The sequence below is a fragment of the Linepithema humile genome, chromosome 4 (assembly GCF_040581485.1).
Source record: "Linepithema humile isolate Giens D197 chromosome 4, Lhum_UNIL_v1.0, whole genome shotgun sequence".
NCBI lineage: Eukaryota > Metazoa > Arthropoda > Insecta > Hymenoptera > Formicidae > Linepithema > Linepithema humile.
This window is the reverse complement of record NC_090131.1, coordinates 10,029,478-10,048,661: the sequence shown is the minus strand read 5'-3', so window position 1 is coordinate 10,048,661 and position 19,184 is coordinate 10,029,478. Positions and strand designations below refer to the sequence as shown.

The 19,184-nt window shown below is 47.3% G+C and overlaps 3 protein-coding genes across 3 annotated transcripts; all 3 read right to left on the bottom strand.

The window, feature by feature from the left end:
• Positions 1-792: 792 nt before the first annotated feature.
• LOC105675381 (uncharacterized) lies at positions 793-2,330 on the bottom strand. Its single transcript, XM_012372494.2, has one exon. The coding sequence runs from the start codon at positions 2,285-2,287 to the stop codon at positions 932-934; it is 1,356 nt and encodes a 451-aa protein (XP_012227917.2). The 5' UTR covers positions 2,288-2,330; the 3' UTR covers positions 793-931.
• A 3,357-nt stretch (positions 2,331-5,687) lies between these two features.
• LOC105675376 (uncharacterized) lies at positions 5,688-6,536 on the bottom strand. Its single transcript, XM_012372481.1, has one exon. It carries the CDS (start codon positions 6,534-6,536, stop codon positions 5,688-5,690), a length of 849 nt encoding a protein of 282 aa, XP_012227904.1.
• Positions 6,537-15,719: 9,183 nt separating this feature from the next.
• LOC105675359 (uncharacterized) lies at positions 15,720-16,124 on the bottom strand. Its single transcript, XM_012372426.1, has one exon. It carries the CDS (start codon positions 16,122-16,124, stop codon positions 15,720-15,722), a length of 405 nt encoding a protein of 134 aa, XP_012227849.1.
• Between the last annotated feature and the right edge of the window lie 3,060 nt (positions 16,125-19,184).

The window sequence follows — 19,184 nt, the reverse complement described above, 5'->3', positions numbered from 1 at the left end:
CCTTACTACCGCCGTATCGGCTCAGGCCGAATCATATCTCATCTTTAACCTTGTTAACCTGATTATGAAATACACATTATTGTTCAATACTAATTATTGAGTTGTCCTTGTGTTCGCCTCTCACTTCAGATTCTCAACGTAAAATAAAAAAACTGCGTCCTTCTGCCATGTACTGAGCGGAGAGCGGCCGGACATATTACAAGAATTATCTAACAAGTAAACCTACGGAAGTGTCGCTCGCCGATTTTAATGAAACTTTGCATATTTGTAGAACTATGAAAAATATTTGACACGTATTTTTTTTTATCGGCAAAGGTTCACTCTGAAGAGTGAAAACTGCCCTTTAAGGGGAGATATACACCTAGGAGCCGGAAAAAGGTCATTTTTGTGAATTTTTTTTAAGGAAAACTATTTGAAATTTCGGATTGGGAGTTTTTCTATCTAAAAGTATACACATTCAGGAATATGTCCAATTTTTTTTATTAAAAAAATCAAAAATTGACGAGGTTGTGATATAATCTTTGGAGCGCCGTAAAAAAATCCGGGTAAACGGTACCCACTGGCGTTTCTTCAAAAATCATCTGAAACAAAAAAACCAAAAAGATTATTAAATTAGATACTATAATCTAGTACTTGTCATAGCCGATTTTGAAAATATCGATTTATGACAAAATGGCGGACGTTTGAACATAACATAGCGATTTTTCGATCAAAAATTAGTTATTATTTTGCCTATAAAACAAAAACTAAGCAACGAAAAAAAAAATCCTATGACAAGTACTAGATAATGATGTATAGAATAACCACAAAAAAATTCAAAGCAATCGGTTCATTGGTTTTCGAGAAATTTTGGGTACCGATTTGAAAAACGTGGTTTTGAGAAAAACGCGTTTGAAAATTTGGGAATAAATAAATCATTAAATTTGTCAACTTACATAGAATCATCGATACCAGGCCCATAGTGTAAGTCTTCTACGGTCGACGGAATGTTCATATTTTCTAAATTTTGTTGTCGGCGCCGTATTCGACTTTCTTTAGACTGTTCTTGCGCTTGCAGCTCGGCTTTCGCTATGCGAGTTTTGTCTTCTTGCGCAGCGTACAAGTGCGCGCCCGATCCGACCGATATTCCTAACACGTTCATGATTTCTAACAATGATATGACACCATTGTTGAACGTGCATGTTGCAAGAAATGCAGCAATGTTAACGATTTTGGCCCCGCTGTGCATCGTTTTTGGAGCTATCTTCCAAATAAGTTGGTTGAAGCTCTCATTGCTGTTTTGTGTGTATCCGCCAACACAGCGTTCCAACAATTTGTCATTGCTGAGGTCTTCGTAAATTGGTTTGATGGAATCTAACACCGTTTTTGGCAATGCTGAATAATCGTGATGGAAATTCTTCAGTCCTCCTTTAGCTTTCGCTTGTTGCCACTTGCACCACGATTCGGGGCCTTCGGGACAAAAATGATGTTCAGGCTTGCTGTCTGTTGAGCCGTAATGGTAGAATGTTGCCCATATCGCTTTTTTCATGTCATCCTTGGAGTTACTGTTTCTTCGAATGGCTAAGCCATAGTAAATGCTCAGTTTGTCTATAAACTTTGCCGTCAATTTGTTTTTGCCGCCGATTCCAGAATTTTTTTTCTTGCATTCGCGAAGACGGGTTCCCATTCGCTTTTGAACGTGTCCCACGCATTCTTTTTTTACAATCTCAATCTCATCACCATACGGTTTCGCATTCACTAATCCCGTGTACGTCTTAGAGTCGCCATCCCCGACGTAATTAATATACATAACTCCATGCTTTTCGACAGATCTTGAAAATAATTCCTTCACGACGTCTACTTCCATTTTGCCTGCCGATCCGACATGATTCGCCTGGCAATTTTCTTCGTGATTAGATTTCCATTCCTGATATTGCTCGGTATTGACGTGTTTATTCCAATAGTTGCATTCAGCACAATAAGCAGACTTTACAATAAAATCAACGACTTTTCCTGTCAAGTGACCAATGAGAACCATAACTCCATATAATGAAGTAAAACCACGTTTTCGCCACGTACCATCTCCTGAAACGGTCAGTTTTTTGATATCATCACTCGAATTTTGTTTTGTTATTTCCTGTTGTTCTTCTTTTACAGCTTGTTTTAACACCAATTGAACAATACTTGAAGCAGCAGAATAAATGTTTTCAATTATCATATCATACGTCGTTTGTCGAACCGGAGGCGGTAAATCCATGAGGCCACAAAATTTTATAGCTCCACGCAAACCAATCCCCAATAAACGCATAACAAAAAAGAATCGTGTATTTATTTCGTAAGCAGTCTTGATGTACGGGCACGAAGGAATGAAAGTCGGTTGGCACGATAAACACGAAACTACAATTTTAAAACCGAGCCCTCGAGTGCTTTCTATTGAGAATCGAACATCACTATCACACTTTTTGCATTTTACACATTCCGATAAGGCAGAAAACACTGCCAGAAAATTCAAAATTCGAAACCCGATGTTTGGATCTTCTGGTGCGGATGTCTCACGATCAGTCTTCAATTTTTTGGCACTGGAACTAATATTCTCGTCGGAAAGTTCTACTTTTTCGGCAGTATATCGATTTTTGGGCGGTATCTTTTTCTTGCTTCGATCTTTGCGAAAAGATCCGGATTGATGAGCTTTCCGAGAACCTTTATATTTGTTATCCATTTTCCTCAGAATATGTATTCACAGACGAAAACTCACTGTAACGCACAGTTGCACGAACGGCAAGCTACTGACGAAATGCGTCCAAATTCTGACAAAGAATAACGGTCGTGTGATATTTCCGTTATACCTGGACCCGAGCACGCCCAAAAACACAATAGAATCGTAAACAGGTCTAGACACGCTCTCTTCGAAAGGTCGCTTGCCGCTAACTGCCTCTCGGCTCGGCCGCAAAACAGGCGGTACGGCGCGCTCTCGGAGATGGTTCACTCTCTCGGCTGTAACTTCGTTATTCATCGAGATATTGACTTGCAAATTTAACCAGATATTCTTGAGACCTCAAGCATCAAGAAAATGCAAAAAAAATCGATTTTTTCGACCATGCTAGGTGTATATCTCCCCTTAAAGATAAAAGGTAGATTAAATATAATAGGTGAAATAAGTTGAAAATTTTAAAAAGTAAAATGGATTAGGGGATTTTTGAGGTCGCTGAAACTAAATTGTACGAGAGCCTTCGTTCTCCCGTAGCAGAAAAAAAATATTTATTTGTTCCGGTTCTTATTGCTTATTCGCGGCTACGCGGTTCACGCTAGAAATGAATGATACGCCTCGTGGGTTTCACAATTCTTTATTGAAATTCACTCTCGGCAATTAGTCTTTACATCGAACTCATTCGCGCTCGCGTTACAAGTCTTTTGTCGCGTTACACTCGCATTACACGTCCGTGCTCGCCGCTCTCTCGTCTCGGACTCTGGCTGTGCATGCAGCTACCGGCACGTAGTCGACGCTAGCCGCCGAAAAGCTGCCTATCAGCGATCGACACCGCGAGCTTGGTAACAAGTTACCAATCGCATTAGGCGTTAGAAAATTATAACTTGTTTTTTGGCGATTCCTTATACGGACGCGAACTAACCGCTTGAAGGCCGCTTCGCTCGGAATAAACAAACAGCGGCGAAATAAAGGCCAACGATTCTCGAAGCTTCGAACGAACGAATTTTCGCTTTTTTATTAGTAATCCTGAACATACCGCCCGCCTCGCATGCAGAACGGATGCGAAATTTTCCCAACTTAATAAGAGTAGAAAACGTGCCAAGACTGATCGATACGGCTATACTTAGAACTAACTTAGAGTGATACTTAGAATTAACAATGAACGCAACTTATAACTAACGAAACGGCCGAATCACTCCTCGTGCTTTACAGGCAGCCGACAGAGTTGAGTGATCGGTCGCTTAAAGGTCAAACGCGCAGTCCGAATCGTAACAACTCGCACAAATCCGTCAGCTCCAGGATGAGTTTGTTGGATTCTAGCGAGCTCCCATTTGCTCAGAGTGAGCAATGGGCTCTTGATGAGCACAAGTTCTCCGATCTGAACATTAGGCGTAGATTTCCTCCACTTGCCTCTCTGTTAAAAAAAGTGCAAATAATCTTGCGACCACGCACGCGAGCTTTGCTCTTGCATGGCACGTACGAGTTGCCATCTTGACAATCTACTTGAATCTAGCGCAAGTACTGATTCCTCCGGAATCGCAACGAGCGGTCGGCCTATCAAAAAATGGCCCGGCGTAAGCGCGGACAGGTCGCTCGGGTCATCGCTTAGAGCCGCGATTGGACGCGAGTTTAAGCACGCTTCGATCAGACAGAGAAGCGTCGCGAATTCAGTCTGGGAGAGAGTACGCGCTCCCGCGATTCTACGAAAATGCGTTTTGAAGCTTTTAACGCCAGCTTCCCAAAGACCGCCGAAATAAGGCGCGGCGGCTGGTATGAAATGCCAGTCAACTCCGTTCTTGATGAGGACATCTCGAAGTGCAGGCTCCTTGACAACAGCGTCGAAATGGCGCTTTAATTCATGATCAGCTTCACGAAAGTTTGTTCCGTTGTCACTGTACAGCCTCTTCGGCAATCCCCTTTTGCTGCAGAACCTTTTAAAGGCGGCAAGAAAACCAGCCGTGGAATAATCCTCAACAAGCTCAAGGTGAATGGCTTTGGTAACTAGACAGATGAACAACGCGATGTATGACTTGCGCGCCTTGTGTCCTCGACCGACAAAGGGAGTAACGAGAAAGAGACCTGCATAGTCCACTCCGGTATGCGAGAAAGGAGGAGATGGATTGACCCGAGAGGAGGGAAGGTTCCCCATGAGCTGAGATGAGAGTCGCGCCGAGTGACGAGCGCAGAGTACGCATTGGCGTATGTGACTCTTTACGGCGCTACGGCCACCCAGCAGCCAATAACGTTGGCGCAGCGTGCGAAGCATCAGTTGTATGCCCCCATGAAGCGTATCCTTATGAATCCTATCAATGAGCAGTGCTGAGACAGGACCTCGCGGCAGAATGATTGGATGCTGCTCATCGTAACCAAGCGCTGAATTCTTTAACCGCCCGCCAAGACGGAGTAAAGAATCTTCCTCAATGAACGGGCTTAGTGCTTTCAACGGGCTTGATTGAGATACTGAAGAACTCTTCTTCAGTGACTTTAATTCTTTGATTCAGAAGCGAATGATCTTCGCTGAACGTATCGAAGCCAGAATAATTCAGCTTTAAGAAACTCGTCGGAGTTTAACATTAAAGAGATGAAGGACTGAGCTTCTTCCTTTTGTTTCAAGCGCACGACGAATCTGCGTACGTACGCGGTAACACGAATAAATTTGTTCCAACTGGAACATCTATGGAGCAAATCCCACTCGTCATTGCCTTCCACGTGAAGGGCGACTGACTTGCGGGTCTCCGCTAGTACAATTTGTGCAACGTCAAGTCCAACTGGATTGGAAAACATGGCCGATCCATGATGTTGAAGGTTGACGAAGGCACGAGGGCCCCGTCCACCACAACGGATGAGAAAGTAACTCGGAGGCCGATAACCCGCGCGAAGCGCAATCGGCTGGATTGTCTTTCGACGGGACGTGATTCCAGCGCCCCGAAGGCAAGTTATTTTAAATCTCGGACACTCGATTGGCCACGTAGGTGGTCCAATTTGAGGCATGTTGGCGCACCTACGCCAGAGTGATTAAGGAATCTGTCCAGCCGTAGACAGGCGTTGACGGTATTCGCAAGGAACTAAGAGTCCACTTGATGAGTCGACTTAGAAGTACGACAGCGTTGAGTTCCAGTCGCGGAATGCTAACCGTCTTGACGGGCGCAACTTTGGTTTTTGCAACAAGTAAGCTGATTTGAAAGCTTGACAGTGAGTGAAGAACTCGAAGATAGACAACAGCGGCGTAAGCGCGGCTAGAAGCGTCCGCAAATCCATGTATTTCGTAGGCCAGATCGGATGAATGTTGACCAGTCCATCGCGGTATCCGGATTTTGTTCAAATTTTCCGCGACGTAGTCGCTCCAGCGCTGGAGTAACGTGTCGGGAAGAGGTGCATCCCAATCGCAACGGAGAAGCCACAGTTCCTGCAGCAATATTTTAGCAACAATGACGACAGGCGCGGCCCAACCAAGTGGGTCGTACAGTCTAGCAATAAACGACAGGATTGAACGTTTTGTGGGCGCGTCCGAAGCAGCGAAATTAACAATGAATCTGAAAGCGTCTTCGAGAGGAAGCCACGAAAGACCGAGAACTTTAAGAGACTCGTCTTTTAATATGAGATGGTTGGTCACCTCGGGTTGGTCAGCCGAGAGATCTCTAAGAAAATCGCTTGAATTAGACGCCCACTTACGAAGCTGAAATCCCCCTTTTTTTATGAGCTGGACGAGCTGAGAACGAGCATCGGCGAGAGATCTGACGTCATTAGCCCCGAACAACGCGTCATCCACGTAAATAGAATTTTGAAGAATCGAAACTGCAGACGGGTATGCATTACCTTCGTCGAGAGTAAGCTGCTTCAAGACGCGCATTGCTAGGTACGGAGCCGGCGCGAGACCGTACGTAACGGTAAGAAGTCGAAAGTGTAGGATTGGCGAGTCATCCGACGGACGCCAAAGAATGCGCTGAAAGTCCGCATCGAGCGGATGTATTCATATTTGACGGAACATCTTCGCGGTGTCCGCCGTGTAAACGTAGCACCACTGGCGCCATCGTAACAGGACAGCAGGAAGATCCTGTTGTAATTTCGGTCCGATCAACAAATAATCGTTCAATGAAGAGCCGTTTTGTGTTTTGCACGATGCATTGAACACGACTCTTAATTTCGTAGTGCAGCTAGCTTTACGTAAGACATGATGATGCGATATGTAAACCGGAATAAAATCGGTCCTGTCCGTGCTAACCACAGGTTTCATGTGCCCGAGAGAGCGATTTCGTCGAAAAAATCGCGATATTGAGAACGAATCTCGGGACGAGATTGCAGCCTCTTTTCAAGTCTATTGTAACGAAAGAGCAATAGACAATGAGTCTCCGATATCGATCAGCATGTTTAATGGTAATTTAACTACATATCGTCCATCTTGGGAGCGACTATGAGTGTCATCGAAATGACGTTCGAATCTCTCTTCCTCCTCGGTGAGAGGGGGCGACAGAGAGATCTCCTTGTCCTCCCAGAATCTCTGAAGCAACGAGTTAACATCTTGCGCAAAAACGCAATTTAATACAGAAGCTTTCTCAGAAGCTGATTCTCGATTCCCGGTAGGACCGGACAGGATCCAACCAAAAGCGGTCGATTGTGCGGTCGGCGTACCGTACGGACCTTGACGCACATCGTTTTTCAAAAGAGAACCATAAATGTCGGCACCGATCAACATATGAATGCAGTGATGACTAAAAGGATCAGGATCGGCAAGAGACAATCCTCGCAGATGAGGCCACGACTCGACAGACTGAATTCGCGATGCAGCGAGGTAATGCGTTGAAAGACGTAGGCTGTTACGGGAAACGCAGGTTTAGACAGCGCGCACGGCGTTAAAGTCAAGGGTACGCGTGATTTTGCTAAATCCGTAAACCGTTCACCGAAACACTTGATTTGTAGATCGGCTCGCTGATGCTTTGTACGCAGCGCTTGACAAAGGGACTTAGACACAAAGCTGAATATTGATCCCTGATCTAACAACGCACGAACTTTAAGGCATCGGCCTTCAGAAGTGTGAAGGACGACCCACGCAGTAGCCAACAGAATATTAGGCGTCGCGATGAGCGGCGGTTGCACTGTCATTACGCTCGCGATGGATGCTTCGCTGGCGGCGGAAGTCGTACGTGACTCCGCAGACGAGGGCGACTTCGCGGATGAAGAACCCGGCTTTGCAGACGCAGAACTTTCGAGCGCATCCGACGCATCATTGTTAGCAGAATGCAACAGTGAATGATGCGTGCGACGACAATGTGAGCATCGATATTTGCTTATGCACTTGTGAGTAAAGTGACCTGACCTCAAACAATTGAAACACAATTTATTCTGACGTACAAGAGCATGTCGTTGTACGACCGATTTTCGCAAGAAATCTTCGCATTTTGATAAATGATGACTGCCCGAGCAGCAGGTGCATTTCATTACCGCTACATTGTTGACCGAGGAGCGCGACTTATCATTTTTGGAACAACCGGCATCTTTCAAAGTTTCGTCATAGTCCGACAAACCACGAATGCGAAGAGTTAAGAATGAATTAATGTCCTTATAAGACGGAAGCACGTTGTTCGCAGGACGTTTCAAATTCCATTTGCTTCGAGTCCGCGGGCTGAATTTTTGAGAAATTAAATAGACGAGAATGTCGTCCCACTGATCTACCGGACGACCAAGATTATTCAAAGCGGCTATCGATGCAGACACTGTGTCGCGCAACTGCTTTAAGTCGTTTATATTTTCGGTCTTCATTTGAGGCAGACTCACAAACGCGTGCAAATGAGAGTAGACTAGAGTTTGCTCGTCGTTGAATTCATCGAGTAACAATTGCCACGCGGAATCATAATTGGCGTCAGAAATGCGCAGATTATTTATAAGCAAGACAGCGTCGCCGATGACGCTAGTTTTCAAGTAATGAAACTTTTGCGTGTTGGAAAGCGCCTCATTATTAGCCACGGGTGACTCAAAAGTGTTTCTAAAGCTCTCCCAATCAGTGAGCTTACCGCCAAATTTAGGAAGCGCAATACGTGGCAATTGAAGCAATTGTTACTCGAATCATTAATGGAAGAATCAGTACTGCGATTACGCGAGACAATATGAGTACTAGTGTAGCGACTTATCGTTTCCTACAGCGTGTCGGCAGTATCCTGGTAGATTTCCTCAGCGGCCAAGAATTCGTCGCCTTGAAAGTGAAACAGCGTCCTCTGCTCCTCCGCCGTGGCAATCTGCAGCAATTTGACGTGCAGGCGGCGACAGGAGTCCCAGAGTGATTCCAGTTGTAAAAGACGCCCTTGCGTCTTCGAAAACGTCAGGTTCGCCTTGGAAAGCTTCTTAAAGTTCACTAGTACTCGTTTTAGCGAGTCTATTGTGGCACTCTGTTCGATCAACAAGTTTCTCACATCCGTCATGATTACGGCAAAAAAGATAGCGAAATGTCACTATTAAATCGGCACTTAGTTACTGCGATTAATTACTGACGGCACTTGAATGCAGCGAGCGCAACTCAAAGAGACAATAAGAGTGCAACCGCGTAAGAAAGTTGTGTCCAATGACACGGAGACAGCGAGGCGCGTGATTGCTGCGCCGACGGAGATCAGATTTCGAGCAACGTCTTCTTAGAACGAGAAATACGCTAGAACGGCGTTCGCATTTGCACTTACGAGAGAGCGAGACGCGTGATAGCGGCGTCTGCACTTACACTTACGAGAGAGCGAGACGCGTGATAGCGGCGTCCGCGAAATACAAAGAAACTTGCACTGGGGCAATATGTGTTTGCACTGAGAGAGAGCGAGACGCGTGATAGCGGCGTCCACGATTGCAGGAGAGCGCGACGCGTGAGCGGCGTCCGCACTTGCACTTACGAGAGAGCGAGACGCGTGATAGCGGCGTCCGCGAATTACACAGAAACTTGCGCGGGGGCAATATGTGTGTCACTGTATTACACGGAGAACGAGACGCGTGATAGCGGCGTCCGCGGCACCACAGAAACTCGCACTTGCAATATGTGTTGCACTTATTCACGGTAAGACTTCGCCAAAGGCGAAACGATGCACGTGGGCTGCGTGAGAGCGACACGTGCGACCCGACTCTACTGGTACGGCCAATGAGAGAGAGAGAGAGAGAGAGAGAGGGAAAGAGAGAGAGAGAGGGGGAGAGAGAGGGGGAAAGAGAGAGGGGGAGGAGAGAGAGAGGAGGGAGAGGGAGAGGGGAAGAGGGAGAGAGAGAGAGAGAGAGGGGGGAGGGGGAGGGGGGAGAGGGAGAGAGAGAGAGAGAGAGAGAGAGAGAGAGAGAGAGAGAGAGAGAGAGAGAGAGAGAGAGAGAGAGAGAGAGAGAGAGAGAGAGAGAGAGAGAGAGAGAGAGAGAGAGAGAGAGAGAGAGAGAGAGAGAGAGAGAGAGAGAGAGAGAGAGAGAGAGAGAGAGAGAGAGAGAGAGAGAGAGAGAGAGAGAGAGAGAGAGAGAGAGAGAGAGAGAGAGAGAGAGAGAGAGAGAGAGAGAGAGAGAGAGAGAGAGAGAGAGAGAGAGAGAGAGAGAGAGAGAGAGAGGGGCAGCGACAGGGGCTGGAGCAGGGGCGGGGACAGGGGCAGGGGCAGAGGCAGAGGCAAAGGCAGACGGACAGACAGAAAGAAGTGCGAGTGAACATATTAGCAAATATGTATGGAGCCTGAAACTAAGCGATTAGAAAGGGATAAAAAAAGAAAGGAATAAAAAATAAATACATATAATTTAAACATTATATTATTTTTTTTATTTTATTTTATTATAATTTTATTCTAAATTATGTAACTATATAATGTTTAAATTATATGTATTTATTTAATTTTATTTTATTACATAAATTTTTTTTATTATAATCTTATTCTAAAGTATTAGGTAATATAATAATAATATATAACGTAACGGGGGGGGGGCGTTCCTCTTTTGAAGCGCCGCCCGCGGCACCCAGACATTGTCCATTGTGCCTCCCCTCATAAACTTACTCATGAGAGACCTGTTTTTTTCCAAAAAAGAATCAGATCCCTCACCGGCAGCTCCCTGATCTGCTCGGGCCCAAGTAGTGTTGAGCCCAGCATCTTGTGTCTCAACCCTGCATGTGCAGGACAGTCGCTGAGTACATGAAGGCTTGTTTCCTTGTTGTCTCCACATGCCCTGCACCTGGATGTATCGCTACGCCCAAGCTTGTACATGTGGTAGTTTAAGGTGCCATGACCCGTCAGTATGTGTACCGCTGTCCTGGCATCTCTCCTACTCAGAGCCCTTATGCTCCAAGCCAGTTCTCTATTAGGAGTATTTCCCATCAGAGCTCTAGCCTGTCTGCATTTGGACTCAGATTCCACTCTCCAGTGTCTTAGATGTTCTCTGCGGAGCCATTCTTTGATCCTCCCCCTTCCTAGACAAAAGGGGATTCCCAGAGCCGGTCCCGGTCCTACCATCGTTATTTTTGAACCCGCTTATGCCAGCTGGTCCGCACATTCATTATCCTGGATGCCCGAGTGACCCGGCACCCAGGTAACGGTGACTTCTCTCTCTCTCGCCAGTTCGTTCAGAACGCCTCTGCACTCCTGAACCAACCGCGACGTTATTGTCGGAGCCCCCAGCGCCTTGATGGCTGCCTGGTTGTCCGTACAAATTCTGATGTGCTCTCCCGCTTCTACCCTACTCCGCACGGTTTGAGCACAGCTTAGGATAGCCACAATCTCCGCTTGGAATACCGTGGCATAACTGTCGAGAGAAATGCCTTCTCTTTCCATCTTTCTCGACTGCCAAAGAAGCCGGCCTCGGAGCCCGTGTTTGTCTTGGAGCCGTCCGTATACCAGGCATCCCCTCCACGCACTCGAGCCCCTAAGTTTCCACCTTCCTTTTCTCACTCCTCCGGCTTCGGTATATGCACTTTGAAGCTCCTATCAGAAGCCCGAATAATAGGTATTCTGTCGCATCTCGAATATCAAATCCAACAGAACGTCTTCCGGCAGCCTCGTATGCCGGGCTCCCTTCTTCCATTTTAATTCGCATCTTAGACGGTATGTCGCCACTGCTGCCGCAGCCACCACCACCTGATGAAATGGTTCGATGCCGAACATTACGCCCATCGCCGCCACTGGTGTCGTAACCATAGCACCCAGGGTTCCTCTCAAAATCAGAGCCCTGACATGCTCCAGCGCAACTTTGGCTGTTTTCTTTTGCACCCTAGTCCACCATACTACGGCTGCGTATGTGAGTCTGGGGCGAAGTATGGCTGTGTAGATTCAGTGTATCATACTTGCTTTCAAACCCCAAGTCTGGCCAAAGGTCCTTCTGCACATCCAAAAATATTGGCACAAGCTTTTGTACCGGTTACGAAGGTGCTCCTCCCAAAGCAGCTTCCTATTCAGGATAACTCCCAAATATTTCACTGATTTGGTCGGAACTAACCTTACTCCTCCAAGAGTGGGTCCCACAATGGTGCCCACTTTGTATTTGCGAGTGAAGACAGTAAGACCGGTTTTCAGTGGATTCACCGCTAAACCTGTCCTCTGACACCACTCTTCTACAACTTCCAGTGCCCCATAAATGAGCTCTAAAAGCGTCTCTAGAAAAGGGCTTTGCACAAGTATTGCCACGTCATCCGCGTAGCCTTGTGTAGTGAAACCTCTATCGTCCAGTGCCTTTAATAATCCGTCTGCTACCAGGCACCATAAGAGTGGGGAAAGTACTCCGTCCTGCGGGCAGCCTCTTCCCACCCACCCACAGACTTTCGCAGTTCCCAGCGAAGTCATCACACGCCTTCCTAGCATGCCCCGGATCCACTCGACGATCTTCATTGAAACAGCTCTTCTGGCGGCTTCCTCACACACTACCTCGTGCGGTGTGTTGTTAAAGGCGCCTTCTATGTCCAAGAAAGCACCCATTGCGTAGCCCTTCCTTTCCAGCTGCTCCTCAATAAACGCTACCGTCTGATGTAGAGCAGTCTCGGTGGAATAGCCCGAACGATACGCGTGCTGATTTTTGTGGAGAGGGTGCCTCTACAGGGTTGTCTCCCTCAGATACGCGTTCACCAGCTTCTCCAATGTCTTAAAAAGAAATGATGTTAGGATAATTGGCCTGAAATCCTTTGCCTTGGTGTAGCTCGTTCTTCCCGCCTTTAGGATGAAAACTACCCTGGCCAGTTTCCATGCGCTGGGTGTGTAGCCCATCGCGATACAAGCCCTTAAGGTTCGAGTCAGTGGGCCCACGATCTGTTCCAGTCCCTCTTGTAGAAGAGCCGGAAAGATGCCATCCGGTCCCGCTGACTTGTAGGGCTTAAATGTGTTAATTGCTCACTTAATCTTCTCGGGCATGACAATCTTGGCCGCCATTCGCCAGTCCGCTTGTCGGGCTCTTCTGAGTGAGTCCGGCTCCTTATATGCAAATAGCTTTCCCGGCTCCCTATGGAAGCCCGGAAAGCTCACTTCCAGTAGATCCAGACATCGCTCTCCAGTCACCACCATCCCATCAGAAAGTGCGATGGCTTCCAGAGTCGCATCCGGGTTTCTAGCGAGGATCCTGCAGATTCTTGCCGTTTCGGGCATTTCCTCTACTTTCTCGCAAAACTTCTTTCAGCTTTCCAGTTTCGCCCTAACCACAGAGTCTCTATATTTCTTCTGTGCCGTCCTAGAGAGCTCCCAGTCGGATTGGCGGCCCGTGTTCTTAGCTCTGTTCCAGGCCCTGCGAGCCGCTACTCTGAGACCCTGCAGTCCAGGGAACCACCAGGAAGTTCCTCTACTATTTGTAACCGCCCTTTCGGGGCAATTATTTTCGTAGCAGTTTACCAGAGACCTCTGCAAGTAGTCCACACAGGTCTCCAGTTCGTCCTTTGTCCCGTGTCTTTTAGGGAAGCCTTTGAGACTGCTGGCCAGGTCTTCCCTATAGGAGTCCCACTTGGTTCTCCTCGGGTTCCTGAATTTGACCTCCTTCCCTCTAGCCTTAGCCATCCTGAAGGTGATCTGCCTATGGTCTGAGAGCGAGGGCTCCGTCGAGACCCTCCACTCTACTACCTCCTGTATCAACTGCCTGGAACAGACAGTGATGTCGAGCACTTCTCTTCTCGCTATAGTGCAGAAGGTAGGCTCGTCTCCTGTGTTGAGAATCTCCAGATCCGTAGATGCTAGGAACTCCAACACTTTCCTTCTTCTTTTGTTGGTGTCCGAGCTTCCCCACACAGTGTGATGCGCGTTAGCGTCACATCCCATGATCAGGGGAAGCCGTTTCTCCTGGCAGTATTCTGCCAGTTTTATTACCGGTGCAGGCGGCACCGCCTCCCCCTCGTCATGAGAGAAGTAGGCCGAGCAAATAACCACTTCCTTCCTGTCACCGGATTTATCAGTGAGATCCACTTCTACAGTCGCAACGTCCCTGGAACACAGGTGAGGTATTAGCTGGGCTTCCATACCCTTGACGGCCACGCAGGCCCTGGGCCGATCCACTGATGGGGTCCTAAAGAGCCTACCACAGGCTGCCATGCCCCTGATGCAACCCCGGATTACCCAGGGTTCTTGCATCAGTGATATGCATGTTTGCCTCCCAGCTTGTTGTCTGGCCAAAACAGCCAAGGCCCCTTTCTTGTGATGCAGATTAATCTGGGTGAAGGCCACCCTTCTCGATCCCGCCATTTATCTACGAGACCGTTTTAGGGGGCTCCTCTTTATCCCCCCTCACCCCCCCCCCTGGGCCCCACTTACCCGAAAGGCAACCCTGTCAAGCCCAAAGAATGGTTTGAAGTCCAGTGTCCTCAATTTGAGGACACTGGACTCCGGGACACCGAGGACCAGGTTCTCACCTTCTCTGGTGAAGCCTACCCCCTCCGCAAACACCTTCTAGCTTCCGGTGACAAGACCTGGGTTCTGCCTCTCCAGCCGCCTCAGGACCGTGGCCGCGCCCTCGGGAGGTCCCGGGACCCAAACCACCGCCCTGTGCTGCTTTTGAAGCGCGTCCATGCCCATCACCTTAAGCTTGGCGCCCTCCCACGTAATGACGCCGCCGATCCGCCCCGCGAGCCAACCTAGCGACACCTCATCCGCGCATCTTACCACCGCCGCACCGCTCCTTAGAAAGGTGCTGTGGAATCTGGGCACCGGACCCTTCTGGATCCCGTCGATCTCTTTCGAGACCGCACCCCTCAACAGAGTCAACTGCTCTGCAGTGATTTCTGCCTCGGGGTAGCCCTCCACCATAATCACCCTCGCCAGAGGGTCAGCAGCGTCCGCATAGGCATGGTGCCCCGTATCGTGAGTCCTTTGCCTCTTCAGCGGACGGCTGCCCGATGGAGGGGTTTCATTGGAGCCCTTCCGACGTTTACCATCGGTGTGCCCCTTCACCACCTCTACCGGCGTACAAGGGAGAGCCACGGAGAGAGAGCGAGCTCCTTCCGGAGCTCCTGCTCTCCTCCGCTTTGCCCTCCTTCTTTCGGCCCCGCATCTGTTCTTTTTACAAGGAGGTAAAGCCTCCTGCCGCGTAGCCGGGCCGGCTTCACTTCCGGAGCCCTTAAGGGTCCCGTTTGTCACCGCCGTCGCAGCCCCTTCCCTTGGAAACCCGTCACGCGAGCCCTCCCGATCTCCCACTTTGTCCTCTGAATTTATTATGTCAATATCCATTGTGGTCCCACGAGTAGGGAATTACACGGTCCGCCCACGCAGAGCCCCGCATGCGTGGATAAGACTAGATACTCTGGGGTTTCGCCCGGTTCCCCAGAGGCATCGTTCGCGACACTGCTCCCCCCCCCCCCCAGTGACATGCAGCCATCGCCACGATGGCTTACAACTTGGCTTGGGGAGCTGGTCCGCGGCAACGGTCTTCCCTTACCCTCCACGGGGTCTTACTTCCGTGGGGCCAGGTTATAACCGCCACTACCCAGCAGCACTGATTCCCCTCAGGGGGCCCACACCTACTGGGCGTCCTCCTATCCGCCACCTTGGAGACGCGCCCGGTGGTTAGCTCAACCTCCGGGAAGGTATTAAGTAACTGTTATATAAAATATTTAATATATATTATTATTTAAAAAAAAATTTTATTCTTATTAATAATAAGGCCCGTATGATGCTGGCGGCGCAGGCATGTATCCTGATGCGGGAGGTGCGCGCATGTATCTAGGCGACGGTGCAGAAACGTATCCGGATGCGGGAGGTACGGGCATGTACCCAGGCGGCGGTGCAAAAACGTATCCGGATGCGGGAGGTGCGGGCATGTACCCTGGCGGCGGCAGGAAAGGAACATATCCTGTCGGTGCGGGGGGCACAAATGTTGTCGGTGCAGGAGGCATGGGCACAAATGTCGGTGCGGGAGCTACAGGAACAAATGTCGGTGCGGGAGGCACGGGCACATAGGCTGTCGGTGCGGGATATCCCGTGTACGCCGTGTATGTCGGTGGCGGTACACCGTGCTTCCGCTGCCGCCGCTTCTCGCGATTGACCGCCCGCCGCATCGCGTCATTAATGCGCTGCAGAAAGAAATTAAAATATTAAAAATAAAGTATTAGTGTTTTTATATGTATATACTTATATGTATACATTAGAGTGGTTTTTATTAACTTTTGATTAACATTTTGTTTCGAATTCTTTCCGCGGTACTCCTCAAAATATTTTCAATCCACAAAAACAATTCCTGCCAAATTTCAGCTCGATTGGACAAGGAACCGGTGTCTTTGGTCCGTTAAACATTTTTTTTCTTGTAATAAACTTTCTATACTATCAACATTGATTTTTAAAGTGTATTTTTTACAAAAATTAGCCTAAAGGACTTTTCTTTCTTTTTAACAAGTGTCTTGCTTTTCTGCATTGTTTGAAACCTTATACATTTCATTTTATCAATTAGGGGGAATTGTGTGTAAATAATAAAAAAATAAAAATATAGTTATTGCATTTATTCATTGTTTAAACTAAAAAAAAATTATCTATGGGCTAAAAAAATTGTAATAGTATTGTTACGTCCTGATCAGACTACACGATTCTTTTCTTTTCATTAAATACCAGACCTAGTAAACGCGGAACCAACAAAACTCTTAAGAAATATTATAACGCCAGAGCTGTTTTTCTCATGAGACACCAGGAGCTCGAATCTTCTCACGGAGAAAAATAGCATGGATATTTCAAAATACCTTGGCCGCTCAGCGTGCCTATCGTCGCCAGAAAAACCGTAAAAGTCAAAACTTCGCGGTAGCTGGAGTCCTTAACCGACTCCAGACGGTTAGAGTAAGAGATAAAAAGAAAAAACTGGCACCAACTAGTCATACTCTTGGATTCCACCTACGGGAACTCTAGCTAGTAGATAGGGTTTTACCGAGTAACGATCGGGGAATGACCGCAGTCGCATGCCGAGAAGGCGCGACACCTGATACGGCGCACGTGTTTAGTAGGTCTGGGAAACCGAGATGCATTAGTCGCACTCTCCACGCGACACCAAGGGCACGCGACAGTCGTAAACTGTCAAATTTATTAGATCAGTGACCCAAGGCTTTGCGAACTTATATACCGATTCTTAACCACCCAATCCGAAAGCCGAGAATCGGGGCAAGCACTTCTATAGACCACCCATCATTCCATCGTATGGTCTAAAGACTACGCCCACCCAGATCTTAAGACACTGAGATGCACCCCACCTATACTAATTAACACCAACCGGGTTACGCCACCTCAAAAACCTACCCCCATCATATATGGACCCGAAACGACGCTATTCCTTATTCGTTAGGGCCTCTTTCTTCCTATCTCATTTCAAGTAACCTAGTCATCTAAACCCAATCCTATTAGCTAAAAATGACGCCATCCTCCCCCACATTAAAAATTTTCTCGCAAGACTAATTCCTATTCGATCCCCGCTCCAAAAACCTAAGATTTTCCAAAGGGATCTACCCCAAAGAAAAAGTATAAAAACCCGTGTTCTGGTGGCTCCGGACACAATCACACACAGTTTTTCAAGCAGTTTGCGCAGTTATTCCGTTTAGCTCAGTTTCTCGAAACAGTTTTTCGAGTAGTTCGGGGGCGCGAATCAAAGAGTAAAATCAGTTGATACTTTGTCGCGACCATCTCGTGGTGCATCTCAAGTAGAAGGCCCATCACCCTGACGACACCATCCCGCAGTAGGGTGCCCACTCGTTTACAAAAGGGTCCGACGCCTATACAACACCTTCCCTCAACGGGGCGCCTGCTCAGAACCACCGAACATATTCAACGCGATCCGAAACTACTCTGCAACGAGTAAGTCAGTTCATTTCTCTTTATTTTATTATTTCTTCTGTCCTCCCTCCGGAAAAATAAAACACTCACACACACACACACACACACACGCACATACACACACACACTTGTAAAGAATACATAAATAAAATTATTAATATATGCGATTAAGAATTAAGTTTTTGTATCCTAATTATAAATTCAATCAAATTAAAATGTTGTCTTTAATAAATTAAACTTTTGTTCTTTTTCATTTAACCACACCCTCCTCGTTCGTCACCCCCCTCACACCTTCCCTCTCAAATTGCGCACAAAGGTTCCGCCCCGGGTAATAGGGATTCAATTCCTTGACCCAAAAAGGGAACCACGAGCGGTTGACTTGTTGACGGAGTAAAAACGACTCTTCCAGTCGCTGACCCGTCGCAAGTCCTAAACGTGCCGCTCGGCTCGTGCGGTCAGGTCCGTTTACGTCGATCGCCGAGCCCAACGAAAAAATTCTACATCTATCAGGACGTAACAGACTTGATAGAAAGAATAAAAATTGGGGGGCTCGTCCGGGATGAAAAGTGCAATTTTTGAGAGGTAGGAATGACAACGAGGTCTAACTCCGATAAAGATAAAATAGAAGAACAATTTAATGCCGCAATAAAAAACAAAAAGAAAACTAAATCAGATACATTAGATACACTTCACACATCCACTCCAGCAGCCTCCTCCGCTCGCGTCCCTAAACGAATTAAATTCAACGCTAACGAACCTGAAATTGAAGCGTTTTTAGTGGAACCTAGTGCTCCCGAGTACGGTTCCGACGATTCTGGTGACGAGACTATTAGACCGTGTGGTGAGAACGAACACTTAAATTTTAAACTAAGTCCAAGTGACAGTAAAAGGGTGAAAAATATGGCGCAAGGTAATCCGTTTGCTACCCTAAAATACGCGGTCGAAGCCGTTCCATTTTTCGACGGAAAAAATATCCCATTAAATTATTTTATCGAAGGATGCGAAGAGGCAAAGTCTATGTTGCCCCATGAAGCAGAGCCTCAATTTACTAAAATTTTACGAACGCGAATAGTAGGCGAGGCGCGACGAACAATTAGAGATCAAGATTTCGAAACAGTAGCTCAGTTAACTAAATATCTAAAACAAATTTACGGCGGATCTAAAAATGTGTATCAGTTACAGGGAGAATTAGGAAACGTATATCAAAAGAATGACGAGGATGTCGTCACTTATGCTAATCGTGTAAAACTCTTAGGAAAACAGATACGAGAAGCCTATCGTAGTTCAGAACACGCGTTAACAGATCACGA

Excerpts from the sequence above, each read along its gene's own strand:
- LOC105675381 (XM_012372494.2), bottom strand. The coding sequence starts at position 2,287 with ATGCGTTTATTGGGGATTGGTTTGCGTGGAGCTATAAAATTTTGTGGC.
- LOC105675376 (XM_012372481.1), bottom strand. The coding sequence starts at position 6,536 with ATGCGCGTCTTGAAGCAGCTTACTCTCGACGAAGGTAATGCATACCCG.
- LOC105675359 (XM_012372426.1), bottom strand. The coding sequence starts at position 16,124 with ATGCGGCGGGCGGTCAATCGCGAGAAGCGGCGGCAGCGGAAGCACGGT.